This window comes from Saccopteryx leptura, chromosome 5, assembly GCF_036850995.1.
Source record: "Saccopteryx leptura isolate mSacLep1 chromosome 5, mSacLep1_pri_phased_curated, whole genome shotgun sequence".
In the NCBI taxonomy this organism is placed as follows: domain Eukaryota; kingdom Metazoa; phylum Chordata; class Mammalia; order Chiroptera; family Emballonuridae; genus Saccopteryx; species Saccopteryx leptura.
The window spans coordinates 154,194,228-154,213,300 of record NC_089507.1 but is presented as its reverse complement, the minus strand read 5'-3'; the positions used below and the strand labels follow the sequence as shown (position 1 = coordinate 154,213,300).

General features: G+C 35.2%; 1 protein-coding gene across 1 annotated transcript; it reads left to right on the top strand.

The window, feature by feature from the left end:
- The first annotated feature begins 1,583 nt into the window (after nucleotides 1–1,583).
- RAD51AP2 (RAD51 associated protein 2) lies at nucleotides 1,584–14,607 on the top strand. Its single transcript, XM_066386572.1, has 3 exons — nucleotides 1,584–4,794; nucleotides 11,351–11,434; nucleotides 14,489–14,607. The coding sequence occupies exons 1-3, from the start codon at nucleotides 1,584–1,586 to the stop codon at nucleotides 14,605–14,607; spliced, it is 3,414 nt and encodes a 1,137-aa protein (XP_066242669.1).
- The last annotated feature ends 4,466 nt before the right edge of the window (nucleotides 14,608–19,073 follow it).

Genomic DNA, 19,073 nt, shown 5'->3' with positions numbered 1-19,073 from the left:
CTTAGAGTGTTGATGAAGTGCTTATACGGCAAGGCTTTCTACAAATTTAAGCAAACATTTCTCTGGAGGGATTTAAAACCTAATGTAATAGCCAGTGCCCAGAACTGGAATCTCAGTATATCTTAAGAGTATTTACAAGACAAGAGGCTGAGAAACGCCATATTGCCTAAAGCAATATGCCAGTTATATGTTGCCATATATGCTCCCGTGGGTTCTGTAATTAGGGTTCCTGTTGCACATTATTGTAGTTCTTATTCACTTTTACCAGGGAACATAAAGTTACCCACTTTGAAACAATCTTCAAGAGGGCTGAAGTGTTTGATTACTGAGTAGTAATTACATGTTCCTTTTTTTTAAGGTTTTTAAAATGTATTCATTTTGAAGAGAAGAGGAGAGGAGAGGTGAGGAGAGGAGGGGAGGGAAGGGGAGGGGAGGAGAGGGGAGCAGAGGGGAGGGGAGGGGAGCGGAGGGAAGGGAAGAGAAGAGAAGAGGAGAGGAGAGAAAGGGGAAGGAACAGGAAGCATTGACTCCCATATGTGCCTTGACCAGGAAGCCCAGGGTTTCAAAACAGCAACCTCAGAGTCCCAGGGCCATGCCTTATCCACTGCGCCACCACAGGTCAGGCAATCACATGTTTCCTAATGAACATTATTGGAATAAATATTTTGAAAATCACTTTATGACTGGGATTGACAAAAATCAGAATGAACTAGAAATAATAAACGATTTAAAGAAATTATTGAAGGAAGAGAAAAGAATAACATTTACGAAATTTACCAGGTCTAAATGGAACTATATTATTATTTATGCTTACAAGGAACGGACTAGTTGGAACATATCATTTTTTTTTTTAATCTTTGCACAATTTTATCCACCATACCGGGGAAAGAAACCGCACAGCGGAGAGGAAAACTGCTTTTCTACAGCCTTCAAGGGAAGAGCAGTGATTTTCTAGGTAATAATTTCCACACACTTTTCCTTGAAATGTTGTTTCAGGAAGGTGCAGGACCAGTGCCTTCCCATCCCAGAACACACTTTATTCGTGAAGATCTGATTTTTAGGAAAGTTTTTCCAGACCCAGAGGGCGCTTCAGGCAGAGGCTGCCACAGCCCCAAGTTTGCTGGCCGGCTCGGGGGTGAGGGGCGTGGGAAGCCGCTTCTGAGGAAAACCGAATTTCAGCATCTAAAAAATAAAGCCGTTTCCGGTCAGAAATCAGAGAAATAACAGAGATTCTAACATTTCTTCTTAATTCTGACAGAGGCAAGAAAATATGTTAGACCAGCTACGGTCTACCTGAGCAAAAGGCGCTAAAAATAGACAACCTAACGGCCACAAGCTGTCTGCTCTGAGGGAGAAAGGACCCAGCGTTCCGGAACGGGGGCGGGGCCACGGGGAGGCGTGGTCTGTGGGGCGGAGCTAAGGCGGGACCGCCTATATAAGGCTGAGGCGGAGGCGGAGGCTCGGGCTCCAGGGCTGTGTCGAGGGCGTGGTCGGGGCTGCTCTGGGCTGAGGCGGAGCCTCTGTGTTCAGACTGAAAGACGAGTTTGGCGGGAACCCCTGACAGATCCCCTCAGTTCTCTGTCATGTCCCTCACGCGCCTCACGCCGCCGGAGGCCGAGCCGGCCTCCCCTTCAGCGCTTCCACAAGACCCCGCTTCCCAGCGCCCCCCTAGTAAGCGGCCCCGCCTTGAGGAGCCTGGCGGTGTCCCTGAGGCGGAGTGGAAGCTGCCTGGGGTGCCTCGCTTGTCTGACGTGGAGAAAGAGTGGGCGCTGTCGCTCAGGCCCCTCAAGGCGCTGCTTCTGTCAGCTGACATGATTTTCGATAAGACCACAGACTTGCACGTGGAGAAATCAGCCAGTGGGGAGCAGATACGTAGTCTGCGAGGCCAAGATAACCAATTCGAGATGAATAGTTGTTTGCAGCCTCCTCCCTCACACAGTTTTGATTCTGGCTTGCGGGCTTCCAGAAGGTTGTCGAAGCCAGGGCTGTGTGACAAGGTTTTCAGTGTGCCCCTCAGTGACAGAGCCCAAGTTGAGTTTGGTCGGCTTCTCCCCAACGTATCTATAGACGACATACAAGGAGTTACAAACGAGGACGAAAAACAATCTTTAGTCCAAGGGAGAGACAGTCATAAAGACAATAGTTATAGAAAACGGACAGAAAATCTAGTGTTGGACGTTACCTTTTACAAGGAGACTAAATCGACACTTCATGAAATCAAAGACAGATGTAAAGCCTACAGTGATATGCCATCATATAAAAAAGAAAATAACATTTCAGCATCTATGCTAAAAATATCAGAATCTCAAAACCAGCCCTTCATCAAAACGGCCAAAACTAGCTATTTTAGAGACAGCAGCACAATATGTATCCCTGAATTTTCAACCGATTTAAAGAGGAAAATGTCCCCTGTCTATTTAAAGGAAATAACAAAAATAAAGAATGACAAAAATGAGGCATATGTTAAGGATTTCACAAACATTTACTGGTCCCAAAATAGACTAAATACTAAGAAGCAAAAGTTACTGGATGATAAAAAAATTGTGGAGGCAGAAAATATATTTTCTGAATGTTATGAAAGTAATCACCAGTCAGTCAGCAACCAAAGTATTTGTGTGAGGGAAAAAAACTCAATTAGTTTACTATACTATAACTACAATAGTATCAAGACTGATGTAAGAAGCCCTGATAAGAGTTTTACTATAAAACAACAAAATGCAAATTGGGAAGAAGCAGAAACATGCCTGCACAGTGACATATTTACCAGATCAGAAAAATCTCAAGGCTGGGACTGTAATATTAGACATATTTTGAGAAAAAATAGGAAAAACAGTTGGACTGTGCATAATTACAAAACTAAATGTGAAAATATGAAAAAAGCTGGAGAAAAATTGAGTTTGCTAAAATTATCAGAAATAGGTCTTTTAAACAAAGAAGATTATTATAATACAAAAGCCATGAATAGACGTGAAGAACAATCAAAACTTCTCATGATTGGAATACTGGGGAGCCAAAAAGCTTTAATAAATTTTTTATTGTTAAATGATAAAGGGGAAAACAATACTAAGCTACAGTTGCAATATTATACTACCCAAAAAGATTTTTATTTAAGCAGTATCTTTGAGAATTTCATTGCAGAAAGTTATTTCCATGAAAGTATTTCAGGAAATGAAGAAGATAACAATATTTTAGCCTGGCAAGAAATTTTAAAGTGTCTAAAGCAAACTGATGTTCAAAATCTAATAATTAGGAATATGAATGTCAATAGGAAAAACAACATTTTAAGCATATATTTACAAACCACTGTTTCAAAACCTCTATGTATCATATTGAAAACCAACATAGCTTCTTTGATCAACAACTTTGACTCTTCACCTGAAAGTGAAAATGACTCTAAATTAGAAAAGGAATGCATTTTCAAATGGATAATGTATTTGAATTATCCAAAAAAAATTATAGTGGAAAATCATATTGCATATCTAAGAAAGACTTTAACTTTTTTAAGACCATTTGGACATAACTGGAAACCTCTGTTAGAGGAAAAAAAGCTATTTAAAATTGCACAAATTTTCAAAGAGTCTAAGACAAAACCCATCAACTTCTTTAGCATGAGCACGAAAAATATAGTTTTAATGGACTTTGATGACACAGATGAAAATTTTTTGACAAAAGAAATTAGTTACAAGAGTAAGACTTGTCCTGAACAAGTAATGGATGTGAAAAATTTGGCTCACTGTAGGGCTAATTCTGTGAAAATCCACAAGTCTCTTTCTCAATTTATACAGAACAACCAAGAATATATTAATGATAACTTTTATGGAATAAATATGAACAACCAAAATTTAGATATTGAAAGAACACAGGAACATAATAAAATCAGTAGTTTTAATTTTAAGTGCACATTTGAAAATTTCTTCAATGTTAGGCAACAAGCCATCCAGACAAACCACTACACAAAATATACTGAGCAAACTAATCCCATGATTATAACTCAGGTGCAAAATTTTGGAAGCTTGCTAAGAAGTGAAATTGAAGCAAAAAAACATGACTTAATTTTGAAGAAGGAAGAAAAAATCACAGCACAAAGTTTAACAAACAGTTGCCAAATTTATAAAGATATTAAGATTGAAAAAGAAGAGAAAAATCGTTTTTATTCAATAGATGGCATGTTTCCTGTACAACCAGTCTCCTTAATGAGTAGGAAAGTACATGTGGAAGAAACTAAATATGTTAATCAAAATAATCTAGTTGACAGAAATGAATACGATAGTATTTTGCAAGAAAGTGAGTTAGCTAATTCAAAGCATTTTCATCCAAAGATTGACTCTACAGAATATGCTAAACATCAGTTTGAAACTGCTATTAGTGTAGGAAACAAAGAATGTTTTCAGGACTTAACTGCCAAGTGTTTATCAACAGAAGCTATAACAATAGCCAATCATTTTGAGATCAAGAATAAATTTGATTTAGTACTTGAAGAACTTCGTATGTTTCATGAAATCAGTAAAGAATATGAAATTCCAAGCACCGTGGAATCAAACAATGGGCAAGGAAATTACTTTGGAGAAAATAATGTCGAGGAGGTAAAAATGAAGATAAAAATGGGTACAGTCAATAAAATATATGCATCTTCTTTGCCTTGTGATACCATGGCAAGTCCTAATAAGCATAAAAGACATCAATGTTTATTTAAATGGAAAACAGTACCCAGAAATAGAGAACAGGAAGTTCCTAATGAATATTGCTGTTCAAGAGTATCACAGGAAGAATTACTCTATTCTACTTCTGAGGAAGGTATACAATTAGTTTTAAAATGTGATTTCCTTTTTTTTTAATTAATATATTGTGTTTACAAAGATTCTAATGTCACCCATGTTCCCCAGCACATCCTCACTGTCTCCCTCCCCATAATGCCCTCCCCCCTTTCCTCCATGATTTCCTTTTCTGCTCTCATCCCATCCTCACCCTATCATCCCCTTTCCCTCTGTCCACTTTTCTTCTGGATCCTTTGATCCCGTCTCTGTCTCTATTCCACTCCTCAGTTCATATTATTCATCGGATTCCTCATATGAGTGAGGTCATATGATATTTTTCTTTCTTGGCCTGGCTTATTTCACTTAACATAATAGTCTCCAGTTCCATCCATGTTATTGCAAAAAATAATATTTCCTTCTTTTTCATGGCCCCACAGTATTCCATTGTGTATATGTATCAAAGCTTTTTAATCCAATTGTCCACTGACGGACACTTGGGCTATTTCCAGGTCTTGGCTATTGTAAACAATGCTGCCATAAACATGGGGGTGCATTTCTCTTTTTCAAACTGTGCTATGGTATTCTTGGGGTATATTCCTAAAAGTGGGATGGCTGGGTCAAAAGGCAGTTCGATTTTTAATTTTTTGAGAAATCTCCATACTGTTTTCCACAGTGGCTGCACCAGTCTGCATTTCCAGCAGCAGTGCAGGAGGGTCCCCTTTTCTCCACATCCTCACCAGCACTTATTCTGTGTTGTTTTGTTGATGATCGCCATTCATACTGGTGTGAGGTGATATCTCATTGTGGTTTTAATTTGCATTTCTCTAATGATTAGTGATGTTGAGCATTTTTTTTATATGCCTATTGGCCATCTGTATGTCCTCTTCAGAGAAATGTCTATTCATTTCTTTTGCCCATTTTTTGATTGGATTGTTTGTCTTCTTGGTATTGCGTTTTACAAGTTCTTTATAAATTTTGGTTATTAACCTCTTATCAGATGTATTGTCAAATATTTTCTCCCATTGTGTAGTTTGTCTTTTTATTCTGTTCTTATTGTCTTTAGCTGTGCAAAAGCTTTTTAGTTTGATATAGTGCCATTTGTTTATCCTGTCTTTTATTTCACTTTCCCATGGAGATAAATCGGCAAATATATTGCTGCGAGAGGTGTCAGAGAGCTTACTGCCTTTGTTTTCTTCTAAGATGCTTATGGTTTCACGGCTTAAATCCTTTATCCATTTTGAGTTTATTTTTGTGAATGGTGTGAGTTGGTGGTCTAGTTTCATCTTTTTCCAGGTAGCTGTCCAATTTTCCCAACACCGTTTGTTGAAGAGGCTGTCTTTACTCCAATGTATGCTCTTACTTCCTTTGTCAAATATCACTTATCCATAAAAGTGTGGGTTTATTTCTGGGTTCTCTGTTCTGTTCCATTGATCTATGTGCCTGTTCTTATGCCAGTACCAGGCTGTTTTGAGTACAATTGCCTTGTAGTATAACTTGATATCAGGAAGTGTGATACCTCCCACTTTATTCTTCTTTTTCAAGATTGCTGAGGCTATTCATGTTCTCTTTTGGTTCCACATAAATTTTTGGAATATGTGTTCTATATCTTTGAAGTAAATCATTGGTATTTTAATCAGTATTACATTGAATTTAAAAATTGCTTCGGGTAATATAGACATTTTAATGATGTTTATTCTTCCTAAGCATGAGCATGATATATGCTTCCACTTGTTTGTATCTTCCCTGATTTCTTTTATCAATTTATAATTTTATAAGTTTTATAATTTTCTGAGTACAAGTCTTTAATCTCCCTGGTTAAATTTATTTCTAGGTACATTATTTTTTTGGTTGCAATGGTGAAGGGTATTGCTTCCTTAATTTCTCTTTCTGACAGTTCATTGTCAGTGTATAAAAATGCCTCTGATTTCTGAGTATTAATTTTATATCCTGCCACTTTGCTCAATTCATTTATCAGATCCATAGTTTTTTGACAGAGACTTTAGGGTTTTCTATATACAATATCATATCATCTGAAAATAATGATAGTTTTACTTCTTCTTTTCCAATTTGGATGCCTTTTAATTTTTTTTCTTGTCTGATTGCTGTGGCTAGGACTTCCAGAACTATGTTGAATAAGAGTGGTGAAAGGGGGCACCCCTGTCTTGTTCCTGATCTTAAGGGGATTGCTTTAAATTTTTGCCCATTGAGATGGCTGATGTTGGCTGTGGGTTTGTCATAGATGGCTTTTATCATGTTGAGGTATGTTCCCTGTATTCCCACTTTGCTGAGAGTTTTGATCATGAATGGGCGCTGGATTTTATCAAGTGCTTTTTCTGCATCTATTGAAATTATCATGTGATTTTTCTCCTTCCTTTTGTTTATGTGATGAATCCATTGATTGATTTGCAAATATTGTAGCAGCCTTGCCTCCCCAGAATAAATCCCACTTGATCATGGTGTTTGATTTTTTTCATATATTGCTGAATCCAGTTTGCTAATATTTTGTTGAGGATTTTAGCATCTAAATTCATTAGGGATATTGGCCTATAATTTTCTTTCTTTGTGTTGCCTTTGCCTGGTTTTGGAATCAGAATTATACTCACCTAATAAAAGGAGTTTGGAAGTCTTCCTTCCTCTTTAATTTTTTGAAATAGCTTGAGAAGGATAGGAGTTAGTACTTCTTTGAATATTTGGTAGAATTCACTAGTGAAGCCATCAGGCCCAGGACTTTTCTTTTTTGGGAGTTTTTTGATAACTGTTTCAATCTCACTTTTTTTTTTTTTTTTTTGCATTTTTCTGAAGCTGGAAACGGGAGGCAGTCAGACACACTCCTGCATGTGCCCGACCAGGATCCACCGGGCATGCCCACCACGGGGCGATGCTCTGCCCCTCTGGGGTGTCACTCTGTTGCATCTAGAGTAATTCTAGCGCCTGAGGCAGAGGCCATGGAGCCATCCTCAGTGCCCGGGCCATCTTTGCTCCAATGGAGCCTCGGCTGCGGGAGAGAAAGAGAGAGACAGAGAGGAAGGAGAGGGAGAAGGGTGGAGATGTAGATAGGCACTTCTCCTGTGTGCCCTGGCCGGGAATCAAATCCAGGACTCCTGCATGCCAGGCCGATGCTTTACCACTGAGCCAACTGGCCAGGGCACAATCTCATTTGTTGTAATTGGTCTGTTTAGGTTTTCTGATTTTTCCAGATTAATTTTGGAAGATTATATGTTTCAAGGAATTTGTCCATTTCATCTAGGTTGTCTAGTTTTTTGGCATACAATTTTTCATAGTATTTTCTTACAATCCTTTGTATTTCTGCTGTGTCTGTTGTTACTTCTCCACCTTTATTTCTAATTTTATTTATTTGAGTTATTTCTTTTTTTTTCTTGGTGAATCTGGCTAAACATTCATCAATCTTATTTACTTTTTCAAAGAACCAGCTCTTGGTTTCTTCGATCCTCTGTATTGTTTTTTGTCTCTATGTCATTTATTTCTGCTCTGATCTTTATTATTTCATTCCTTCTACTTCCTCTAGGCTTTACTTGCTGTTCTTTTCCTAGTTCTTTCAGTTGCAAGAGTAAGGTTTTTTTGAGTTTTTTCTAGCTTCTTAAGGTATGCCTGTAATGCTATGAACTTCCCAATCAGGACTGCTTTTGCTGTGTCCCACAGATTTTGAGTTGTTGTATGCTCATTTTCATTTGTTTCAAGGAAATTTTTTATTTCTTCCTTGATCTTATTGTTGACCCAGTCATTGTTTAGTAACATGCTGTTTAGTTTCCAAGTGTTTGAGTGTTTTTCAGTTTTCCTATTGTAGTTGATATCTAGTTTCATGCCATTGTGGTCAGAGAAGATGCTTGATATGGTTTCAGTCTTCTTAAATTTGTTGAGACACATTTGATGCCCTAATATGTAGTCTATCTTAGAGAATGTACCATGAGCACTCAAAAAGAATGTATATTCTGCTGCTTTAGGGTGGAAGGTTCTGAAGAGATCTATTAAATCCAGTTAATCTAGTATATCCCTTAATTCTGTTGTTTCATTGTTAATTTTATTTCTTTTTTTTTTTTTTTTTGTATTTTTCTGAAGCTGGAAACGGGGAGAGACAGTCAGACAGACTCCCGCACGCGCCCGACCGAGATCCACCCAGCACGCCCACCAGGGGCGAAGCTCTGCCCACCAGGGGGCGATGCTCTGCCCCCTCTGGGTCATTGCTCTGCTGTGACCAGAGCCACTCTAGCACCTGGGGCAGAGGCCAAGGAGCCATCCCCAGTGCCTGGGCCATCTTTGCTCCAATGGAGCCTTGGCTGTGGGAGGGGAAGAGAGAGACAGAGAGGAAGGGGGGTGGTGGAGAAGCAAATGGGTGCTTCTCCTATGTGCCCTGGCCAGGAATCGAACCCAGGTCCCCCGCACACCAGGCTGACGCTCTACCGCTGAGCCAACCGGCCAGGGCAATTTTATTTCTTGAGGATCTATCCATTTATATTAGTGGGGTATTGAAATCCCCTACTATTATAGTATTACTGTTGATCTCTCCCTTTATGTCCATCAAAATCTGCTTTACATATTTAGGTACATATATATTTATAATGGTTATCTCTTCCTACTGGATTGCTCCCTTTATCATTATGTAGTGACCTTCTTTATCCCTTATTATAGTCTTTATTTTAAAGTCTATTTTCTCAGATATAAGTATTGTTACCACAGCTTTTTCTTCATTTCCATTTGCATGAAATATTTTCCCCCCCTTTTACTTTCAGTCTATGAGTATCTTTGGTTTTGAGGTGCATCTCCTGTAGACAACATCTGAACGGGTCTTGTTTTCTTATCCATTCAGCTACCCTATGTCTTTTGATTAGAGCATTTAATCCATTTATATTTAAGGTTATTATTGATATGTAGTTGTTTATTGACATTTTATTCTTTAAAGTTATTCCTCTTTTACTATATTCTTTTCCCCCCTTTGTTCTATTTACAACAGGCACCTTAACATTTCTTGCAACTTTGGTTTGGTTGTAATGAATTCCTTGAGTTGTTTTTTTTTTTGTCTGGGAAGCTTTTTATTTCTTCTTCAATTTTAAATGATAGCCTTGCTGGATAAAGAAGTCTTGGTGGTAGGCTCTTGTTCTGCATTACTTTGAACATTTCTTGCCATTTCCTTCTGGCCTCAAGTTTTTCTGTTGAGAAGTTGGATGTTATTCTTATGGGGGCTCCTTTTTTATGTGATAGCCTTTTTTTCTCTAGCAGCTTTTAATATTTTCTCTTTATCTCTTAGCTTTGGTATTTTAATTATGATGTGTTTGGTGTAGATTTCTTTGGGTTTCTCTTTAATGGAATTATCTGTGCTTCTTGAACTTGTGTGACTTTTTCCTGCATCAATTTAGGGAAGTTTTCAGCTCTAATTTCATTGAACAAGGTCTCTAACCCTTGTTCTTTCTCTTATTCTTCCAGAACCCCTATAATGCAGTTGTTGTTTTTCTTTAGGTTGTCACAGAACACTCTTAGAGTTTCCTCATATTTTTTCAGTCTCTTTTCTTTCTGTGCTGTCACTTATCTTGTTCTCTAAGTCACTGATGTGATCTTCTGCTATATGCAGACTGCTTTTAATTCCTTCCAGTGTAGTCTTCATTTCTGATATTGTGTTTGTCATTTCTGTCTTGTTTTTCTTTATGATTTCCATGTCCTTTTTGATGCTTTCAATTTCCTTATTGAAGTGTTCATTAAGTCCATCCATTGTAGCTTTGAGATCTTTAAGCATCCTAAAAATTATTATTTTATACTCTGCATCCAGTAATTTGATTACTTCCGATTAGCCCAAGACTTTTTCAGAGGATTTATCTTGTTGAAGCATATGACTTATGCTTCTCTGCTTACCCATTATTCTCTGTGACTTGTAGGCTTTTTCCAGTTGTGATCTCCTTACCTAGTAGAGCCTCTTTGAAGTCTTCCCTACTTGATTATTTGATGCAAATTTCAGTCTTTATACCATTTCATCTCAGGTAGCCCTGTTCTAGAATACAGCTCCCAGTTATTTCATCCAAGGGGCCAGGGAACTGGGCTAACCAAAGAAGTTTGCTTTTGGTTAGTAATCAGGTATTTTAGTTCAGATTTCTCTCATCACGGCCAGGCTGGAGGTGAGCTTGGCAGGGCAGGAGTTGATGAGGCAGGCAAGTAGAGTTCCTGTAAGAAGTACTCCAGTTCTGCAGGGAGACTGACCCTTAGTCAAATCCTCTGTATGGTGTTTGCTGCTCAGTCACTCTGTCCCTGGGGCTTCTGTCTAAAATGTGTTTTATTATGATAGAAAAAAAAGTGCTGCTCTTTTTTTTTTTGTAGACCAAATAAATAATTTTGTCAAAAAGGAGATAAAGTATAAGCAATGTTTATTGGTACATATTATTTTTTATAAAAGACTGTTCAAATATTAAATAATATACTGAACTTAAAGATAAAAAGTGACTAATTATTTAAAAGAGCTTTGAAGTATCTTGTTTTATGTATTAAATTTCAGGAGTCAATAGGAGAAATATTTTTGAAAAAGTAATTTGTTTAATATTGACATTTTATACAAAAGTTACTTTTTGCAATAACATATTGATATTTATTTTCAGAGTATAGAAAACCTTTGCCTAAAAGACATGCTCCTTTTTCTGATGAAGTTAAGGAAGGAAAAATTAATTATTCAATGAAAGGAGGTAAGATTTTTGGTTATTTTCTAGAATACCTTCTAAGATGAATATTGCATTTTTATATTTTTAGTATGAGGATAATATTCTTATGTTAGAAAGTAAATACAAAGATTTAGTACTTTTGTAAACATCAATAATTTACTGAAGCAAATTCTAATACTTAAAAATTGACTAAAAATTAAAATGCCATTTTAGAATATTAGATTTAGCTTATTATTAAGAAATATACTCTTTAAAACTGTTTACATATTTGTAAGGATACATTGCAATAACTATACAATAAGATAGATGTCATACAATTCTAATATATATATCTACTATATGTAACACTAATTGGAAAAACCAAAAAGGCAATTATTTAAGTTGGATTTCCATTGATGAGATATTATTCCCAGTTATATAACTATCAACAATGTTCCCTATTGTTTAACAGTTATGAGGCTTTCTATATGGACATTTTGTTTAGTAATTATTAATATATCATTAAGAGATACTAACATGATTTATGACTATGGAATTTAAAATTTTGATAACTATTTAATAAAATGAATGTAACATCATCATTTGCCTAAGAAGTCTACAAAATCAAAATAAAGCACAGCAAGTCTAACATCTATTCTACTTATAATAATACCAGTGGGATATGAAAATGTGTGAAGTCAGCCAGAATTCTCTAATATTATTTTAGGACAGTTGTCTTGGATTTACTTTCAAAGTGCATAAAAATGGGATGATCTTCCTAAAGCTTGTTAAATATCCCTAGTGTCAAGGAAAAGTTGAGAGACATGGGGGAAGCATGGGGATATTTAAGCAGTCTGACTTTAAAGGCGTTGAGAAACTCCTGACTGTTCTGAAATGTTTTTGATACTCACTTTCTATCACTTTTGTCTCCAGTAACATCCTGTCACTCTTTGTATCTCTCTCTTCTCTCTGTGGAGAAGGCAGGTGTTTTGTAATTGTTTTGAGCATGTATTACATGCCAGCCAGACAGTGTGCTAGGTGCTTTATTTAGCATCAAATCTTCCCTAACTTTAATTTTTTTTTCTTAATTTTTTTGTATTTTTCTGAAGTTGGAAACAGGGAGGCAGTCAGACAGACTCCCTCATGCACCTGACTGGGATCCACCTGGCATGCCCACCAGGGGGCGATGCTCTGCCCATTTGGGGCATTGCTCTGTTGCAACCAGAGCTATTCTAGTGCCCGAGGCAGAGGCCACAGAGCCATCCTCAGCGCCTGGGCCAACCTTGCTCCAATGGAGCCTTGGCTGTGGGAGGGAAGAGAGAGACAGAGAGGAAGGAGAGGGGCAGGGGTGGAGAAGCAGATGGGCACTTCTCCTGTGGCCGAGAATTGAACCCGGGACTCCCACATGCCAGGCCGATGCTCTACCACTGAGCCAACCGGCCAGGGCCTCTCCCCTAACTTCAAAGCATATGTGTGTGTGCATACACACACATACACATACACACACACACATATATGATTGGGGAATGTTATTTAATGATTCTGATTCTGTTGTGGGGAAGGCCTTATGGCTATGCATTCTTAACAAGCTCCTAAAACATGTAGATGCTGCTAGTCTGAGGACTACACTTTGAGTTGCAAGGATTTAGAAAACAATCAAGTTAGCATTATTTCTAAAAGATTACTAATTTTATAATATTTTTAAACACTGATTTTTAAAATTGACAATTTCTGTTAGTACTCTTGAATATTTAGAATTGTTAAATTATACAAAGCAATATACTAATCTAGTGTATAGCAATAATAAAAGGAATCATAATTTATTTACTAAAAAGATAGAGAGTCCCAGATGACAAAAAAAGCACATCCTCAGAACCATAACTTAATGACTATTTAAGGGCATATGCGTTGCAAAAGGTCTACTGTTGATACAAATTGGTTTAGTGATTATCCACCCATTGCAAAATTACCATAAGTATCTGTTATATTAGAAAATGAAAAAAGTTATACTTTGAAAAAATAATCAAATAGACTGAATCAATGTTTTGTTTTGAAATAATCTCATAATGAAGAATACTTAACATACACTTAGCATAAATTGTTGTCAGTACTTAATTTATTACCAAATCCTAATGTGCCAGACATGATCCAACGATTTTGGTTTATTTGGACAATCCCTTTTTGTTTAAAAAAATCTAACAATATTTTTCTTATTTTTATAATACTATAATTTGAATATTGAGTTCAGAAACTGATTTTATATTGTTTTCTATTTACCTATAGTTAAATTTTGCACTTTTTTTCTTTATTGTTTACATAGACACACACACACACATTTTATTTGGTTAAACTTAGTAGAAATTATGCCATTTACCTTTTGTCAGATTTAAAGTTATATTGATTACACTTCAAATAGTGTTTTTATATTAAGGTCATACTTGTTCATTAAAGCTCAACCAAAACTCAATACATTTTTTGCTTTACATTTGTACCCTACTGTTTATTTTTTAAAATAAAGCACTATAAAAATTATAAGTATTTTTGTATTTCATTATCAAAGGTAGCTGACCCTATTTGCCTGGTTAACTGATTTAGTAATATATATCTTCATGAAATGTTTTGAGTTGTTTTGAAAATGATAGTGTGATATTAAATAAAAACTTCAAAATCAGAACTCTCCATTGATTCATAACAGATGGAATACATTTGTACTCTATTATGGATCTTAATCTTTCTTAGATATCAACTATAATCATTTACAGTATATAGCTTAGTTGTTTAGCTTCAAATAAAAAAAAATAACATGGTGTTTAAAGCCATTATATCAAGTTAACTTTAAATTAAGTCAGACTGCCTGACTGGAATGATGATTTTATTTAATTTGTAGTTTATATTAGTCAAGTTACTTAATTTTTGTGCTGACATTTCTACATTTTAAAAATGGAGATTGGATTAATTAAACTAATTCATTTAAGGCACTTAGCTCAGTGACTCACTACATGTTGCTAGTATAATTACGTATTAGCAAAAAAAATTTTTCACCTTAGAAACTATGAATAATTTTTATCCCTTAAATACTTTATTGTCTTATATTTTTAGGTAGCAACTTTTCACATGGAATTTCAAGAGTACTACCTCTTAAGACATGCAGCCGACCAATCAGAATTGGTTTGTCAAGAAAAGCTAAGCTTAAACACCTTCATCCCTATCTAAAATAAATACTATGAGGACTTAAAAGAAGATATTGGACTTGAACATTTCAAAATATTTCACAAATATTAATTTTTTGTTTCTTTCTTTGGATAAATGCTTTTCTTCTACCTTGGGGATTTTGGGCTTTTAAAAAAAATTCTAAAGTATTGAGAGGGGTGTGTGTGTGTGTGAATTATCTAATTATCTTTAGCATTATATAATTTATTAATGTTTTTATTTTTGTGATCTTATAAAACATGTCAATTTACTTTTCATAATATGAATATATATTAAAAACTTGTGGAGAAGATTGGTGGCTTTTATAGGTTTCTCAAAAAGATCTGTGACCCTTAAAAATGAAACAAATCTTATCTACTTTTGTTTAAAAAGCCAACAATCCTGTTTCATAGGAGTTCTGCATTTGAGATATAGTGAAATCTTTGCTGTTTACCAGATATAATGCATTAGTTTCCTACAGACAGAATGCGTGTGTGTGTGGGGGCGGGGGTATGGAAAAAGTAACTTTGAAATTTTGAAACAACAGCAGAGTGAGTGAATTCTAATTTTTGTTTATTGCTGTTGGTGAAAAGGACCCCCCCCCCCATGTAATCTTTGTGAATACTTTGGTTTGTAGTCACTGTAATATTTGGACAGGGAGGAAAAGTAACAATGTTCCTGATACCTATCTATTCAGACCAGTGTAAAGAATGTAATGCTCCTTTGTAGGAAACATTTATGATTTAAAAAATAAATTTAGTGAAACTAATTTAGTGGTCATTTTTTTAAAGATAGTAATTTTTCAATGGCTAAATTCCCCCAACCTGCCTCTAAACTAAACACGGAGTTTTAATTTCAGCTCCTCTGTTGGAATAAATCAATGTCATCTTTTCCTGGACTTTGGCAAAAATGCTTGGCAAATTCAGTTTTGGGGATTTGATGGCTTGAAAACCCATTGAAGAAATTCCATCATACCCATTCATGCTTATAGTTAAATTGAGTATTTTGTTTGTTTTTGCAAATGTTTGCCCTTATTTTGCCACAATTTTTATGTTAATAATTGTAAAAAACTAACATGGTGAATAGTACTAAAAATTAAATAATGGTATGAGTATATAGCTTAAGGCTGATGATAACAAGTTATTTTTTTAATCAGAATAATACTTGGTTATGGAAGTGATGGATGCTAAAAAAATTCTGATTATTTATTATTAGAGAATTTCTCACCTATAGACTTAAACTGTCATCCTACCTAGTGTCTATTAAACTTTGTAATATACATATTCTTGTTTCTTCATTGTGTACAAATGAAAAAAATGTACTGTTTCTTTGTTGTATGTTAGATCATGTAGAAAATGTTTGTAAAAATTTTTTAAAAGGATGAAAACAGTTTCTGTGAATGTTTTGTGTAGTATTTTGACATTTGTGTTAATAGTTTATTTCCAAATAAAACTTCTATAATTCTAGACAAAATAGTAATGAATCGTTGTTCTAATCCACTTCTTCTATTATTAAAGTGAAAAAAATAGTGTTGCAAAGAGGATGGGGTAAGTTTTTCAAAATCAAAAAGTTAGTATCGGGATAGGGATAGAGGCAATGTCTGTAGCATTCTTTCTCACTTTTCTCTGCATTCACTTTTTACTTTGTTTCCCCTCCAGAGTCTGTCTTTGATCCCAGAGCAGAATTATGATTATGTAGTTAATACCTTCTATTAACTTATTCACTTATAGACAAATACACTTTAATATTCCTACTGTTGTGATAGAACACAGATAGAACACTGAAGAACTTGCCTTCTGGAGTTTACTTCCTATGCTTTAGATTAAAAGAGAAATCTAGGGTATACATGATTTTAGAATTATATGTATAATTCATCAGTAGAATAATACTTTTCACAACACTGGAAATAAAACTGGCTACTTAGCAAAAACTAAGGAAAGAAGAAAGCATCAAGAAAACATAAAAAACAGAAAGCATATAATGACAGAGGAAGACTGAATTCATCAATTAACAAGATAAATGTGATTGGATTAATCTACCCTATTACAAGCCAAGGTTCTCAAACATACTAAAATCTATCTTAAATTCAGCTCTTTTTATTAATTTCCATCCCCTACCATGTACTTTCTAACTTCAATATCCTGTGCTAATTTATTTTTCTTTTATTCAACATTAGAATAAATCTACTTCAGTTTAAAGTATTAAGCTTTTGGATGCATAACAGATAACAGTGAGCATGAGAAGAGAAGTAGAGCCTTATATTAAATCAACTTAAAAAGTTATGTTGATAGTACAGATGTATGCAGATGTCTGAGTTAATATATTAACTATATTACCCTATTAGTTAAGCAAAATGAAAACAAAAATGTAGTGAAGTTGCCCTTTAGTCTTATTTAATTTGTCATATAAAAGAACATTTATAGTGTGAGACATCATTTTGGGAAATTTTTCTAATAACAGATGCTACACATTTACATGGATGTATAATTTGTGGCAGAATTTATACTACTAAATATTACCTTTTGGGGTAAGGGCACTATACTATAAAGATATCAGAAGGGTTCCAAATTATATTTTACCCACTTTGTTGTAAAATATATCATTGTTTGAAACTATTCTTGCCAAATATTTCTACTTTAAAAAAAAAAAAAACACAGGCACATACAAATTCAGGAGAAATAGTCATTAAACTATTCCACCTATGCAGACTATAGAAAAAAAAATCTCATGATCTAAATGTCTCTGAATTATACTGTTTCTGTAACTTATAAATTTTGTAATTTTGGATCACACATATTTTAAAAAAGGAAGTCTTGCAGACCTCTTCCCTGAACTTGATTCATAACTGTCTACTCAGTATCTCTACTGCAATGCCAAATAGGCATCTTAAACCTAGTATGCCCCAAACTGAACTATTTTTCCCAAAAGTCCTCCTCCCACAGGGTTTCATATTTTACTGAATTACTCCAAGTTTTCGGTTACTCAGGTTTTAAATCTTGGAGTCATCCTTGACACATCGTCTTTTACAACACACAGTTGGCTCATCAGCAAGTCGTTGGATTTAGCTTCTCTTGCCAGGATGATTGCAAGAGTCTTAATTGGTTTCTGCGCTTTAGTCCTCTCCCTCTTTCAGTCTATTCAAACACTTTAGCCAGAATGCTTCTTTAAAATATGTCGCAGCACATCTCAGCCCTGCTCAAAACCTCCCAAAGGCTTTTTATCTCACTCAGAGAAAACAAAATTTTTACTTTTATGTATGAAGACTATATAATGATGTGATCCGCTCTTAATTTCCTAAACTCCTCTCTACTATTTTCCCCTTGTGCATTCTACTGAAAACAGAGTGGCCTTGCTGTGTGTAAAAAAGTTAGAAATGGTGCCTCAGAGTCTTTCACTTGCTTTTTTTTTCCTGGAATGCTTGTTCTTAAGATATCTGCATAGATTGCCTTGCACTTCTTAAAACTTTACTTAAATGTCATCTTCTCAGTGTGTCTTTTTCTTCCTGCTAACATTCATATACTCCTTCCCTGCTTTTTTATCTTTTCTTCCTTAATACTTTACTGTTAACATATTATATATTTTATTTACTTATATTGTTTATTGTGTGCCTTTTCTATTAGATTTTAAACTCTGTAAAGGCAAAAGTTTTCTTTATTTTGTTCATTACTGTATCTCCAGTGCCTAGGATGATACTTGACATAACAAGAATTCAAGAAATGTTAGTTAAATTCGTGAATAGGCAATGTGAATAAGAGTAGGTATTTCTTAAAAGTATTATGCTGATTAAACACTTTCCTGTGCCCTCTTGGTGTTTAAAGGTCTCTTTCCTCTTCTTTACTTATTCTTTATTGCATTTTCTCCTTGAGCCAAAGAAGTAAAAACAAATCTTGGTTTTACATCATTTACTATGTATCCTTCAAAAATTCAGCCTCTTAACTAGCCAGAATTCTAAATGTTTTTTTCTCTTTTTTTTAAGGAAATGAAACATAAAGTAAAATATAGAATATATAGTTTCAAAATAATTTTGAAAACTAAATTATAAAAATATTTCTCAAAATTCAATATCCTATCTCTTATCTCATTTAATATCTTTTTAAACAGTATTATAAATTAAAATTTTCTGATTACTTATTCCCTTTGTGTTAGTAAAAATCAACTATTAGAATACCCTAAATTTCTATTTTTGCCATTTTACTTTTATACCAACTCTTAGGCTTTTTAAATTTTATTTATTTTTGAGAAGTTCAGACCCTGGCCAGTTGGCTCAGCAGTAGAGCGTTGGCCTGGTGTGTGGAAGTCCTGTGTGGATTCCTGCTCAGGGCACACAGGAGAAGCGACCATTTATTTCTCCATCACTCCCCCACTCTCTTTCTCTCTCTCTCTTTCCCTCCAAAAGACATAGGTAGAATGGTTCAAGCAAGTTGGCCCTGGGCACTGAGTATGGCTCCATGGCCTTGCATCAGGTGCTAAAAATAGCTTGGTTGCAGAGCAACAG